Source organism: Cnephaeus nilssonii (genome assembly GCF_951640355.1).
Source record: "Cnephaeus nilssonii genome assembly, chromosome: 17".
Taxonomy (NCBI): domain Eukaryota; kingdom Metazoa; phylum Chordata; class Mammalia; order Chiroptera; family Vespertilionidae; genus Cnephaeus; species Cnephaeus nilssonii.
Window position 1 is genome coordinate 17,528,212 of NC_137088.1, and position 12,770 is coordinate 17,540,981.

The 12,770-nt window shown below is 38.8% G+C and overlaps 2 protein-coding genes across 5 annotated transcripts in view; one reads left to right on the plus strand and one right to left on the minus strand.

Moving 5' to 3' along the window:
- TOP2B (DNA topoisomerase II beta) overlaps window positions 1-6,380 on the plus strand; it is a 70,652-nt gene extending 64,272 nt beyond the window's left edge. For both annotated transcript variants that reach the window (XM_079795634.1, XM_079795635.1), the window contains exons 33-36: window positions 500-610; window positions 2,972-3,094; window positions 4,911-5,005; window positions 5,891-6,380. In XM_079795634.1, the coding sequence (XP_079651760.1) occupies window positions 500-610; window positions 2,972-3,094; window positions 4,911-5,005; window positions 5,891-6,058 (497 nt within the window). In that variant the 3' untranslated portion in view covers window positions 6,059-6,380. The remainder of the gene's footprint in view (window positions 1-499; window positions 611-2,971; window positions 3,095-4,910; window positions 5,006-5,890) is intronic.
- Window positions 6,381-6,508: 128 nt separating this feature from the next.
- The window catches only part of RARB (retinoic acid receptor beta), a 150,935-nt gene continuing 144,673 nt past the window's right edge, over window positions 6,509-12,770 (minus strand). For all 3 annotated transcript variants that reach the window (XM_079795636.1, XM_079795637.1, XM_079795638.1), the window contains exons 6-8: window positions 10,912-11,116; window positions 9,948-10,106; window positions 6,509-7,942 (exon numbers count right to left, since the gene is read on the minus strand). In XM_079795636.1, coding sequence (XP_079651762.1) covers window positions 7,746-7,942; window positions 9,948-10,106; window positions 10,912-11,116 — 561 coding nt within the window. In that variant the 3' untranslated portion in view covers window positions 6,509-7,745. The remainder of the gene's footprint in view (window positions 7,943-9,947; window positions 10,107-10,911; window positions 11,117-12,770) is intronic.

Consider the following 12,770-nt stretch of genomic DNA (forward strand, 5'->3'; position numbering starts at 1 on the left):
GCCTCCCAAACATGCCCAGGCCTGGGATTGAACCTGCAATCCAGGAACATGCCCTTGAACTGAATTGAACCCGCAGTCCTTTGGCGCACGGGCCAATGTTCTAATCACTGAGCAGCACTGGTCAGGGCTAGATAGATATACTTACTACTCTCTTAGATTTGATCATTATTACTTTAATTCTTGAAATGGTTAATAGCATTTAAAATAAATCATCAGTATTTATTTTTGAATTGGTCAGTTAACTTTTAAATGATTAGCCTTTGGGACTATTAAAAAATTCATTATGCATTTCTCTACTGTTTTAAAACAGTTAACATTTTTGAAATATGCTATATTTTTTATTTTCAGCCGTTTGTATATTGTGGATTATAAGATCACAGAATAGAAACTTGTAAGATCAATTACCTAGCTAAAGAGAAATCATCAATAAAAAGAATCAAAGTTTAATTATTAAGTGGTCTTTACAGAATCTCTACTGAAAAAAAGCTTTAATTTTTAGATTCAGCTAAATTTGACAGTAATGAAGAAGATTCTGCTTCTGTTTTTTCACCATCATTTGGTCTGAAACAAATAGATAAAGTTCCAAGTAAAACAGCAGCTGCTAAAAAGGGTATGTACTTATATTTGATTTTTGTAAGCATTGCATAACCATGTAGTTGATGTTAAAGGAAATTTAATATAAATTGAAACTAGTTGCACTAGGACTTCACTAGGCTATAGTTGTCAAGTATAAATGTGTATAAGGAGAATCCCTCTTGTTTTCTAACCATGTGAGGTAATTAGCAATGATTTTAAGACTGTAATTATAATAAAATAATCCCATACATTGATACTAAAGATAGTATAGATAGTAAAGAATATTTAAATTTTATTTTGCTAGTAGCCTGACTGTGTTATCTATGCAGGTCATGCCCTAATTCCTCTATGTGGAATATGTTTAGTTGGGGTCCTCTTTTTCTTTGAGTCACAGAATGTCTTTCTTTTCCATAGCCTTAAGATTATCTATGAAACACTAAGTTGATTCATGAATCTGTTACTAATACTAAGGTACATACCTTGTATTTTTAAAAAGGTATTAGTGCTTTGTGTTTAAAAGATAATTGCTACTTCCACAGCAAGTAAAAAAACAGTATGGACTGTCCCTTCAGGATCTTAAAAAATGCACAATAGACAACACTATTGTAGAAACACATGTATTTAAAAAAAAAAAAAGAAACACATGTATTAGGTGTAACAGAACAACAACAAAAGTCCCTACTTATTCTGAATGTACTAGTGAGAAATTGGGTGCCCTTCCCTTACCACTTCAGTGCATATGAGGCATGTCTATATTTCTTTGCCTCGGGACTGTCTTTTGCTATGCTGGAATATTAACATTTCCCCACGCAGCCACCTCTGTGATTGAGGAAAGCTGGTCTGCAAGTATCTTACTGCTCTTGACCCTCTGGGATATGTTTTTTTACATTGGCTGCAAGAGATTCTTCTTGAGATTAAGCTCCTAGATTGACGACAGGCTTGACTTAACTTACCCATTACTGGCTGCCCTCTCTTCATTCTCATTTTTGTACTCCTTTTCCTTTACCTCCCAAATAAATACTTGTCTTTGTTTTATGATCAGGTGGGGTCTACTTCTGAGGGACTCAAATCCAGACAGGCTCTATAATTTTCCTTTCAGTTTTTTATCTTCATATTAGCATTTTATAACAACCCTGATAACTTGGGAGCCATATCAGTTCTTTCAACATATCAACCTGTTTCCTTCATCAACCTATTCACTCTTATTTAATCTAAAGAGTTAAAGTTTAGCATTAACTACAAAGATGGCGTATCACACTTGTCCTATTTGGTTGTTTTACCTGTAGTTGAACTAGCCTTGTCAGTTGAATGGGAGATACAGGGACCCCAGCAAGCCCTCAACTTTCCTTCAGAAATACAATTTCCACTACAAACCATTTCAAGGAGAGCATGCTTCATGTCCCTCTTAGGAGGGGACTACATAAATTATTATAAAAGTTAAATTCTGTAGCTCCAGTAAGTTTACAGCAAAAGGCTGCTCACAGTACTCAGATGTCTGACAATATTTGCCCAGTAGAGTTGAAAGTGCCAATTAACACTTGCAAGCCTGGAAACTCTTCTGAAGAAAAAAGGTGGTCCCTAGAACATGCTGCTAATCCAAGCCTATATTTCTGCTAGCAGCTGCTGTGGCTCTTGTGGTATATTTCAGCATGAGGACTCAAAGGGGGAAAAGTCACAAAATCTGTGTCTGCCACTGCCACACGAGTGTGGGCTCCTATTGTTCTAATGAGGGCTTAGCATCTCAAATTGCAACTGGGAATATATTTTCCATAAAAGCATAGGTTTTGTTTTTTTAATAGAAATATCTATGGTTAATTTAATATGTATTTTTTCAAATTAGATTTTAATCACCAAAGTGATTAGTGGTAATTTTCACATTGACTATAAATGAAGCTGAAAAAATTCATTTGGGACTATTGTCTACTTTTCTAGAATTTTCACATTTCTTTCCATGTAAAAGTGCCAAGTCTAAATTCCAACTTAATGGGAGTGAATCGGTTTCTATTCCTATAATATGCTTTAAAAGTTAGAACTTAATATATGGTTATACTTGGGTTATAATTAATATGTCAAATAGTTTTTTGTCTTGACTATACTGTATTTTTTACTGCTTTTTAAAAGTTATTGCTTAATTAATTTTAATGGCCCTTATTTAAAACATCTCACCTGAATTATCAAAAGGCAAATTATGCATCATAATTAAATAAAAAGCATTTTATCATCTATGAGAAATTGTTTGCCTCTACATTGGCACCAAGTGGAGAGAAACCATTTTATTACTTAAGGCAACTCAATTTTATATAAGCTGTAAGAAATTCCATTGTTTTAGGACTCACTTCAGCTTGGTTTGTTGGTAAGTATATATTGATCTAAGCAATGGAAATTTGCTTAATAGGAAAACCATCTTCAGATACAACGCCTAAGCCCAAGAGAACTCCGAAACAGAAGAAAGTAGAGACTATAAACTCTGACTCGGATTCAGAATTTGGCATTCCAAAGAAGACTACAACACCAAAAGGTGAGGATTATTTCTGTGTAACCCTCAAACATGCCATGTGGAAAACATTTAGTCTCCTCTACTCATTAAAATTAGAAAGACTGGGTGAACCTATTTTATTTTAAATTGCTTTACTCCTCAATAAGTGATTTATCTAAGAATCAGTGCTGAATTAATCCAAAGGGAAGTGTAGCAATTTGCCTACCTAGGTATGGTTCAAAGACCCCCATGCAGTGGTCTCATTGGAAGTAGTTATTAAAATGGTAGATGAGAGTGTAACACCCACTGGAGTAGGCTGGAGCTAGGACTCTTAGAGCAGAGCTTTTTGCTGATCTAGGAAGTGAAATAGCTGTGTCAGGTAAGAGATGACTTTCTGTAAGGGTAGCTGTTCAACCTTTGATCCAACTGACTGATTGTGTTTATTTCTAAAAGTGGCAGTTAGGATAAGGATACAGACCTACAGGGAAGAAGAGAGAATAACAGGGTAGAAAAGAAACATTGTGATTGGGGAGGTCAGTACTTAAGGTGTGCATGGTTTGAAACCTTTATAAATACACTAGTGACCCAGTGCACGGATTCGTGCACATTGAAAGGAAATTAATTAGAAGGTGGCCAGCGTGATGTGCCAGACACACCTTGGAGCCAGCCTCCTGTGGTCCCTCCCTGGCTGTCAGTGCTATGGCTCAAAAGGTGTCTGCAGAATAAGTGGGGTCCCTCCGGCAGTTGTGGTCCCTCGGCCTGGCCTGCAGGGATCGGGCCAAAACCGGCTCTCCAACATCCCCCGAGGGATCCCAGAGTACGAGAGGGCACTCAGCAAAGTTGCTGTCGTACAGGGTGTGGAATGCAAATGCAAGTGCGCAGTAAACCAAATTCAGGTCTTACAATGCCCCAGCAACAACATAACCCACCACCAAAGTGGAATTATGTTTTCTCCTCTCTCGTTTTGGGGTGCATCACCTGAGAACCACCGCTGCCAAGTCACGGCAGCTCCTGCGTTGAGTGTCTTCCCCCTGGTGGTCAGTGCGTGTCATAGCGACCAGTTGTTCCACCGTTCAGTCAATTTGCATATTAGCCTTTTATTATATAGGATGTGCCATTTCATTGATTAATTTGATCAAATATGATATCCCAAGTTTATCTAGGCTATCTTTTCTTACTAGTACAATCTAATTGGTCATAGCTGTTAAAGAAATTTTAAAAACTTAGACTTGTAATTTAGTTCCATTTTCTTTTATTCACTGGAATCACTAGACTGGAGAACATTTAAACATTACCTTTTTCTCCTCCAATGATGAGAATAAGAAATTAGGTAGATGAAAGAAAATAGGCTGCATGTGGTAATTCTAGGTCTGAGAAGGAATAAACATTTGATAGAATAAAACCCTGTGTTAACGAGGAAATAATCTAAGATTGTACTACTTAAAGTGGGATCTGCAATTGGTTGTTACTAATGTACAGTAAGTAAAATTTAGAGTAAGGATTTAAACCTTTAACATAAATTATAATGTATTACATTTAAAAAAATATTGGTCTATGGCAAATTAGAAACTAAATTGTTTTTCATCACATACAATTTATAAAGCACTTTTTAAAGAGATTTTTTCAGGTGCAAATATTTTCTTTTATGTATTAAAATTTGTCATGAGGACCTTCCAATTAGTTTAAATATATTTGTGAAATACTCTTTAGTCTTGTCAACTCCAGAACTGAAATGATGCTGACGAATTGTTTCTACATCATTCATGTTAAGAGATCAGGGGATGCCAAAGAAGTAATGTTTTTATCCTTTTATATTGTACTTAACCTTGGGTGAAAAAACCTTTTGTATAATTTTAAGGTAAAGGCCGAGGGGCAAGGAAAAGGAAAACATCTGGCTCTGAAAATGAAGGTGATTATAACCCTGGCAGGAAAACAGCCAGACCACCAAGCAAGGTAACCGGAGCATCTCTGTAATGCTGGTTTTGTTTAAGATGATCTATAACTGGCTTAGTTTGACTATTAGTATAATGTCTTAGAATAACTTTAAACCTAGCATATTTATCCTTAGGGGACTTGTATATGGTAAAGAATTATCCAAGTCTAGATTGATATAATCAGGGCTATTTCTTGGATCAAGTGTGGTATAAATTATATACTATCTGTCTAAAATATTAGTTTTCAGACCAAATAAAGGTTATTTCTTTATTTGATCAGGGCTAATTTAATCTTTAACTTAAATTTTCCCAATTAGTCTCACCCTTCTCCAGAAGTACACTATCTCTATTAGGTAAATGAAAAGCATCAAATGTCCCCATCTTTTTCTGTCCATTAAAATTTTTCAGTGCAAACATAGGTGATTTTACCTTTATGTTGCTTTCACACTGACCTCTTCCATCCAGTTTTCTTCTACACCTCTGGTCCATCTCAGTGACTCTTCTCTGCATTTTTATAAACATAGTGTGCAGTACATACCATACATAAGTCTTGTTTTCCTCTCATGAATTCATAGGTACTTACAAATTAGACAATTTGAATTTTTACTAATCTGGTCATTGTGCATATTTGCTGAGTGATATATAAATTCTGAAAGAAATAAGTAATGGTGATAAGTAATACAAGATTACCAGGGTGGCAAATTATTATACTTAATCCTTTTTTTTCCTTCATGAAAATGATTAGGTAACTGGTCTTACCCTTAAGTTAACATTACAGTTCTAATCTTAAAAGCACCATTATTTATAATTCTCAAATGTAAGTGAAGTGTAAGGAGTGAATTCTTTTTAACAATAGTCTTTTTTTCTTCTTCTTAACTTTGGGGTTTTGAATCTATTGTTTTAGAAACCGAAGAAAACATCTTTTGATCAGGATTCAGATGTGGACATCTTCCCATCAGACTTCGCTTCTGAACCACCTTCTCTGCCACGGACTGGTCGAGCTAGGAAAGAAGTGAAATATTTTGCAGAGTCTGATGAAGAAGATGATGTTGATTTTGCAATGTTTAATTAAGTGCCCAAAGAGCACAGAAACATTTTTCAACAGATAACTTGTGTTGTCTTTCTGTCTTCTCTGTCTCAGACTTTTGTACATCTGGCTTATTTTAATGTGATGATGTAATTGATGGTTTTTTATTGTGGTAGGCCTTTTAACATTTTGTTCTTACACATACAATTTTATGCTCTTTTTTACTCATTGAAATGTCATGTATTGTCTGATTGGCTTGTAGTATTGTTATAGACTGCCGTGCATTAGCACAGATTTTAACTGTCATGATTGCAGACTACAGACCTGCTTTTTGAAATGAAATTTAAACATTAAAAATGGAACAGCTTTCTCTGTCTCTTTACTGAAAATGAAAGTGTAGTGAAAGCTCCCACACACCTTTAAAATAAATATATTTTATTCTTTGCCAGGAGACTCCATGGAAAAAGGTAAACAGTATATGAACATAGAAAGCATTGTTAAACAATCTCAATGTACAAACAGAGCCAGTGAAAATACATCACAGACTTGCTAAAATATAAAAACAAAACAAAACACCCACTAGTGCTTAAATGAAAACTAAGAAACTGACACTTGTATCTGTTAACCACTCTACCACAGCTTTCACTCTGCTTCATAGTGATTGAACAAGGTCAAAGAATGCTTATTCTCTGCCCATGCCACGGGAGTTAGTTTGAGCCCCTGGGCATCAAGAAGTCTGGAAAAACCCCAATATCAGGCATGAGTCAGGAAGGACACTAGTTACATGGTACAGGTGGTAGACCAGCCTGTTAATTATACCAAGAAATTTCCCTAATGGCTTGTGAATAGGTAAACAAAAACTTATTAACACTGAAAAGTGTTTCTGCCTTGGAGGCTATCATTACTGTAAAAATGTATCTTTTTTTAAAAATCGTGTAGTTGTCATTAAACAAGTAATAAACCACTTTTAATTTAAAGTGACATTAACAATTGAACAATGACATTGATTAACTGAACTGGCAGTTACACTGATACAGAATTCTCTTCTGCTAGTACAGTGAATTGTATATTTTTACTGGGCAACATGAAATCAAGAGGTGCAGTTTGAAGCATCAGAAAGAGCAAGGACAAGCTTCCATACTAACTAAATTAGAATATCTTTAGCCTTATCTTGTCATACTGTACAATAATCCCATTTCCTTACCTTACCTTGATGTCTTGATTATTCTGTGAAGGCAAGACAGTTACCTTTGAACCTTTCTTAGCTGGACATGTACAGTAGTCTGTTCCATAACCTTGGGGTCTTGGCTATTTTGAGTATGCAAGACAAAAGGAAAGCACCAAACATACAGTATAGAAAGAACAGCCATATTTCTGTATGTACAAAGTCTTTAGAAACTTAACCAGGGCTTAATCATTTTGACGGGGTCTTTGCCATGCAAACTTGAGTGTTGAAAGAAGAAAATAGAAGCTTTTAACTGGTTTCTGGTTGCATGAAATGGCTGATGTTTAGAATTTAAAAAGTTTGTATTTCTAGGTAAGTTAGACAGTGAGGAGTATAGTATATATGGATACATACGAAAACATCTTGGTCCTTCTTGAATTTTAATATATTTTCAGTCCAAAAACTAAGCAGCAGTAAAAAGGTTTTTTTTTTCTTTTTTTTTCTTCTTGCATTTTAAATCCCGGAACTGAAGGTACTGGGGAATGTTTGAAGTAGCTGGGAAGTGTCTTATTGCACCAGTGGTGACTGACTGACACCACTGTTTTCCACTGAGCTGGGTGAGATGCTGGGACTGTGCTCTGCTGTGTTCCCACTTGAACTTGGGGTCAAGGGTTCATGTCCTTCAGAATTCTCCAGCATTTCCTGAATGAGAGGTGGCATTGATCCAGGAATTTCCATTTTCAAGGTAATTACACGTTCTGCACCTTTTAAAAAGAGATAATAGGAATCTGGTAGAGATAAGGAGTGAAGCTGAATAACTAGGGATCAACCTTCATCTACTTGAACAAGGCTGAAAATGGTGCTACCAAGGCCTCCCCGAACCTATGCTGATTTCACATTAAAATGTGTTTATCGATATGTTGACACATTTAAATTTGATAATTCCATGCCTCAGTCAGTTACAGGAAACAATATTGGTACGTTTTTGCTTAACATAATTTACAACGAGAAGTTCCTGATAACAGAAACAGTATATATTTTGAAAATGAGACAGTTGAAAGGACATCAGTAACAAAAAATGAAGTGATTTGAGTGATAAAAGTGGGGTGAGCATCAATTTGATGCAGCACTGCACTGTTAATGCGGCTATTTAAATTTAAATTCGTTAAATACGATGAAGAGAACAGTGCCGCAGTTGTATTAGCCACATTTCAAGTGCTCGAGAGCCACATGTGGCTAGTGGCTACTCTATTGCACCATGCAGAGTACAGGATATTTCCACAATCACAGTAAATTCTATTAGCACTGGCTTAGCTCGATACAGGATATGACCATATTAAGTTAAACAGCCTCACTGTTTAAAAATTAAAAGACATAATTACAAGGTCAAGCACTGTTTGCATCTATCCTTAATCCCAGGCTAGGGATGAGCTCAAGGTCTCATTGAAGAAACCTTAGAAGGAGATCAAGGATTGAGACTTTATCAAGCAGGTTCACTGTGCTTCGAAGCACTTCCCCGAACGCGCGTTTGTTCCTTGGTTCACCAAGGTCTTCAGGGATAGAGTAATGCTAATGGAAAGGAGAATGACAACATTTGGTGCTAGGGATGGCTACTGAGTTCCCTCTACCTAGAAAAACCCTATGCTAACACTCAGCTGTTACAGGGCTCTGGGCACAAGCTTCCATACTAAATATAATTGCTCAAATTGCCCCATGAACTGAAAATCACTAGGCCAAGAATACGCCTCCCAGGAAGGCAGCAATGCCTTTGCTTAGAAGTGTGCAGGAGTAAATCTGCCCATTCACAAGAGAGCAATGGCATACTAAAAACTTCACCAACTGAGCAACTTCACCAACAACAACGATCGTAAGTACTATTCATTTTTCTTGAGGTTTGGATGTTCAGGTAAAACGAGTCACATTTACATACACCAGAGCATGTGTAGAAAGCTGGAATGAAATATATAAAACTAGAAACTTAAAAAGCTTGTCATATCGTACATTCTCTTTTCCTAAAATCCTCACCCGAGGATATATTCTACTGACTAGAGAAGGAAAAAGGGATTAAGACAGAGAAACATCGGTCAGTTGCCTCCCATACGCACCTCCACTGGGGATCAAACGCACAACCTAGATATGTGCCCTGACCGGAATCAAACCAGCAACCTTTCAGTACATCGGACGATGCTCCAATTGAGCCACACTGGCCATGGCTAGTATATCCATTCTCTTGAAAACAGTTTTTCTAATCCTTAATCACCTGAATCACGGTTAGCATCAGTTGCAGGAATCGAGGTTAACCCTTTGCACTCGCTTTTTTCTTGATTCCTTTATTCTACTCGGGATTTAATTTTTTAAATACCCCAGATTTTACAAAGCTCGGCAGTAGAATAAAAAACTGGAGTTTCTTTTCATACAAACTTATTTATTTGGATTTTTTAATATTTCAAATTATTGATACATTCAAAGAGTATAAAAAGAGCTGCTACCGATGCTAACTGTGTCGAGTCACACTCGACATCCGAGTGCAAAAGGTTAAAGCTCTCATCATCTAAGTTTGAGTAGGGTAAAATTTCAGATTTTTTTTGTAAGGGTGGGTACTATTTCATTCCTTTTGATTTCAATGAGAAGTACATGCTAAAACAAAACCAACAAAAAGGCAGCTATTATCAAACATCCTGAATTAAAACATGAGGTTTAGAAAAGCAATACAACCTGCTCAGGACCGCAAGCCCCACGTCATACAGACAGCGCAGACTGAGGACCTACCTTTAGCGCTGATGCTGCGGAGATCTGTGATTTTCATTAAGATCTTTGGGAACATGTGAGGCTTGTTGGGTCGTCTCTTTCTTATATAAATTTTTAGGGCTTCCAGCAATGGTTCTTGTAGCTTATCTACTTTTGTTGGTTCCTCAAGGTCCTGGCGGTCTAGATACCAGAAACAAAGTATTACACAATTAGTAGCAGGACAAAAAGAGTGTCGCACTTTCCAGGTTAGAGGGTTCTTCCTTGTTCCGACTACATTATGACTTTATTAATTTGATGGCTCAATCACATATGCAACGTTGAAGATATATATGCAACTGCTTTGGGCAGTGATACTTGAAAATGATTGTCCCCCTTGTTGGGAGGAAGGCACGTTTTGATGGCTGGTTGCTTTTATCCCAGGGAGAGAATTACTTCTCATGACCAGGAGGTGTCACTACTGAACTGAATTAAAGCAAACCTTGAGCAGGATGGTTATGAAGGCAAGGTAAGTCGTCCCCTAATTAAAGCCATTACTTTTTAGCCACTATGATTCAGCCTCCTGCGAGCTGATAGGGGTCACTACAAAGAAGAAAGCTTTATTTTATCCCAGTCCTCTAAGGGCTGGTAGGGGGCCAACCCAATGACTTGTATTCCGGGCCACTAAATTAGCAAACAGCACATGCAAGTCCCTGGGAACATCATCAAAATGTCCCTAGGCAGTTCATTTTGTAGTGTGATGCTACCTTTAAAAAAATACCTGTGGCAATTGGAGAAATAGCATTTTGATATTTCAGAGCAGAAGGACCCCAAACTTAATTTATAACAATATGGAAAAATGCAACAAACCCCAAGCATGCATGCCTGGCTTTATGCACATGCCTTCTTCTAAGTAAAATATCTCCAAAATGGAGATGAAGTTTCCCCCATAAATGACAAGTGCAAGTTGTTCCTGGAATCCCCTGAGGTTTTGCTAGGTAGTCGGTACCTCCACAGATTAAGCAGATGGCACTGAGAAGGCCTGTTTCTGTGTCATCCATTTCCAAAGGCAGGAGCTGGTTGGCAAAGGTGAACACAAGGTCAGTCAGAGGACCAAATCCAGCATTGTGCATCTGAGTTCGATTTAGGGTAAGGCCATCTGAAAAAGTCATGGTGTCTTGTTCTGGGGTATACCTGGTGCAAATTCTGAGAATCTGGAAGAAAAGACAAACACACAGATTGGATGGCTCGTCAACGCCAGCCTGTCCTCACAGCATCAATCCGCTCCAGGCGGGAGGTAGCATGAGGATTTCCAAGGTGCTCCCACATCCCAGGAGGCGCTCGGCCCCCCTTTCTGTTGTTGAGTGTCTCCTCGAGCTCTTTCATTAAAAGAGTCTAGAAGTCACAACACGGGCTAAAGTTATTTTAGAGAATAACAACTAAGACTCAAGAAATCTCTGTCTAAAAGTAATCTGTTTGAGTCAAATAAACATTTACCAAGGACCTACTTATGTCCTAGGCACTATGCCAGGTGCTAGGGATAAAAAAATGAATGAGATTCTTATTTTTAAAAGAGCTTACAGCCTTCCAAAAAAGAGGGGGGGGGGGCAATATCTACCATGTATTAAATGCCTAGTGTATATCAAGTATTACACATGCTCTACATTAAATCTTGCAAATGCGTCGGTGAAGTGAATATTATTTATATATCACAGATGAGGGACTGAAGCTCAGAAGTGTTAAGCCATTTGCCCAGGTCACACAGTTGACAAGTGGCTGAATCGGATTCAAGCCCAGGTTAGGCTCCCTCTTGCACTGCCTCTGACACCCTGTCCCACAGACGACTATGACTCAGGAGCAGGAGCGGACCAGCAGGGAGCTGGGAGCTCAGAAGGGAAGCTTCGACACAGCCAGGACGAACCCAGAGCAGACTTAATGGAGAAGAGGCAGTGTTTCAAGAAAGCCACGATGTAGGGGCGGAATTTCCATAGTCAGGAAGCCTGGCTCACCCTGCCACAGTCTCCCAATCCTACCTGATGAATGGCCCTGCTGGTCACCCTAGGACAGTGGTCGGCAAACCGCGGCTCGCGAGCGACCTGCGGCTCTTTGGCCCCTTGAGTGTGGCTCTTCCACAAAATACCATGGCCTGGGCGAGTCTATTTTGAAGAAGTGGCGTTAGAAGAAGTTTAAGTTTAAAAAATTTGGCTTTCAAAAGAAATTTCAATCGTTGTACTGTTGATATTTGGCTCTGTTGACTAATGAGTTTGCCGACCACTCTCCTAGGGCACCTGCTGCCAAGGAGTCGCCTGCTCCCTGCACTGTGCCACCAGAAAGCCTTCCTTCTGTAGACACACAATCCCGGCTCGCGTTCCCACTGCCCCGTGGATGCTAACTGCTGGGCAAAGTCAGGATGCTCAGTATCTATGGGCTCAAAACCTCAGACACCGGTCCGGCTTGGAAACGAATGGGAACTAAGTGAGTCTGCACTTCAGCACGCTGCCAAGATGTGACTGCGTGAGCTGTGTCCCTGCAAGCATGAAAGGAACCAGGGCTTGTCGGGAAGGAACGGGAGGCCAGGATTTAGACATCTGCAAGCTGTCAGGGGCTCCCTGAGGCATCCAAGTCCAAACTGCAGGGCACACACACCTCCGTCATACTCTTCTCCTCAGGAGGGTTTTCCTCCTGAAAAGCTGCAAAGCATTTGGATTCTGATGAAGCATTTAAACTATGCCCAGTTGCTTCTCTCCCTAGAAAGTCCAAACCAAAGCCAAGGACAAATGGGCCACCCAGAGTGGAAGGTGCGCGGCCTGAGATGGAAGAATGTCAACGTCTTTGCCAGGGGCCTCCGCCCCAGCCCTGCCCCCGCCG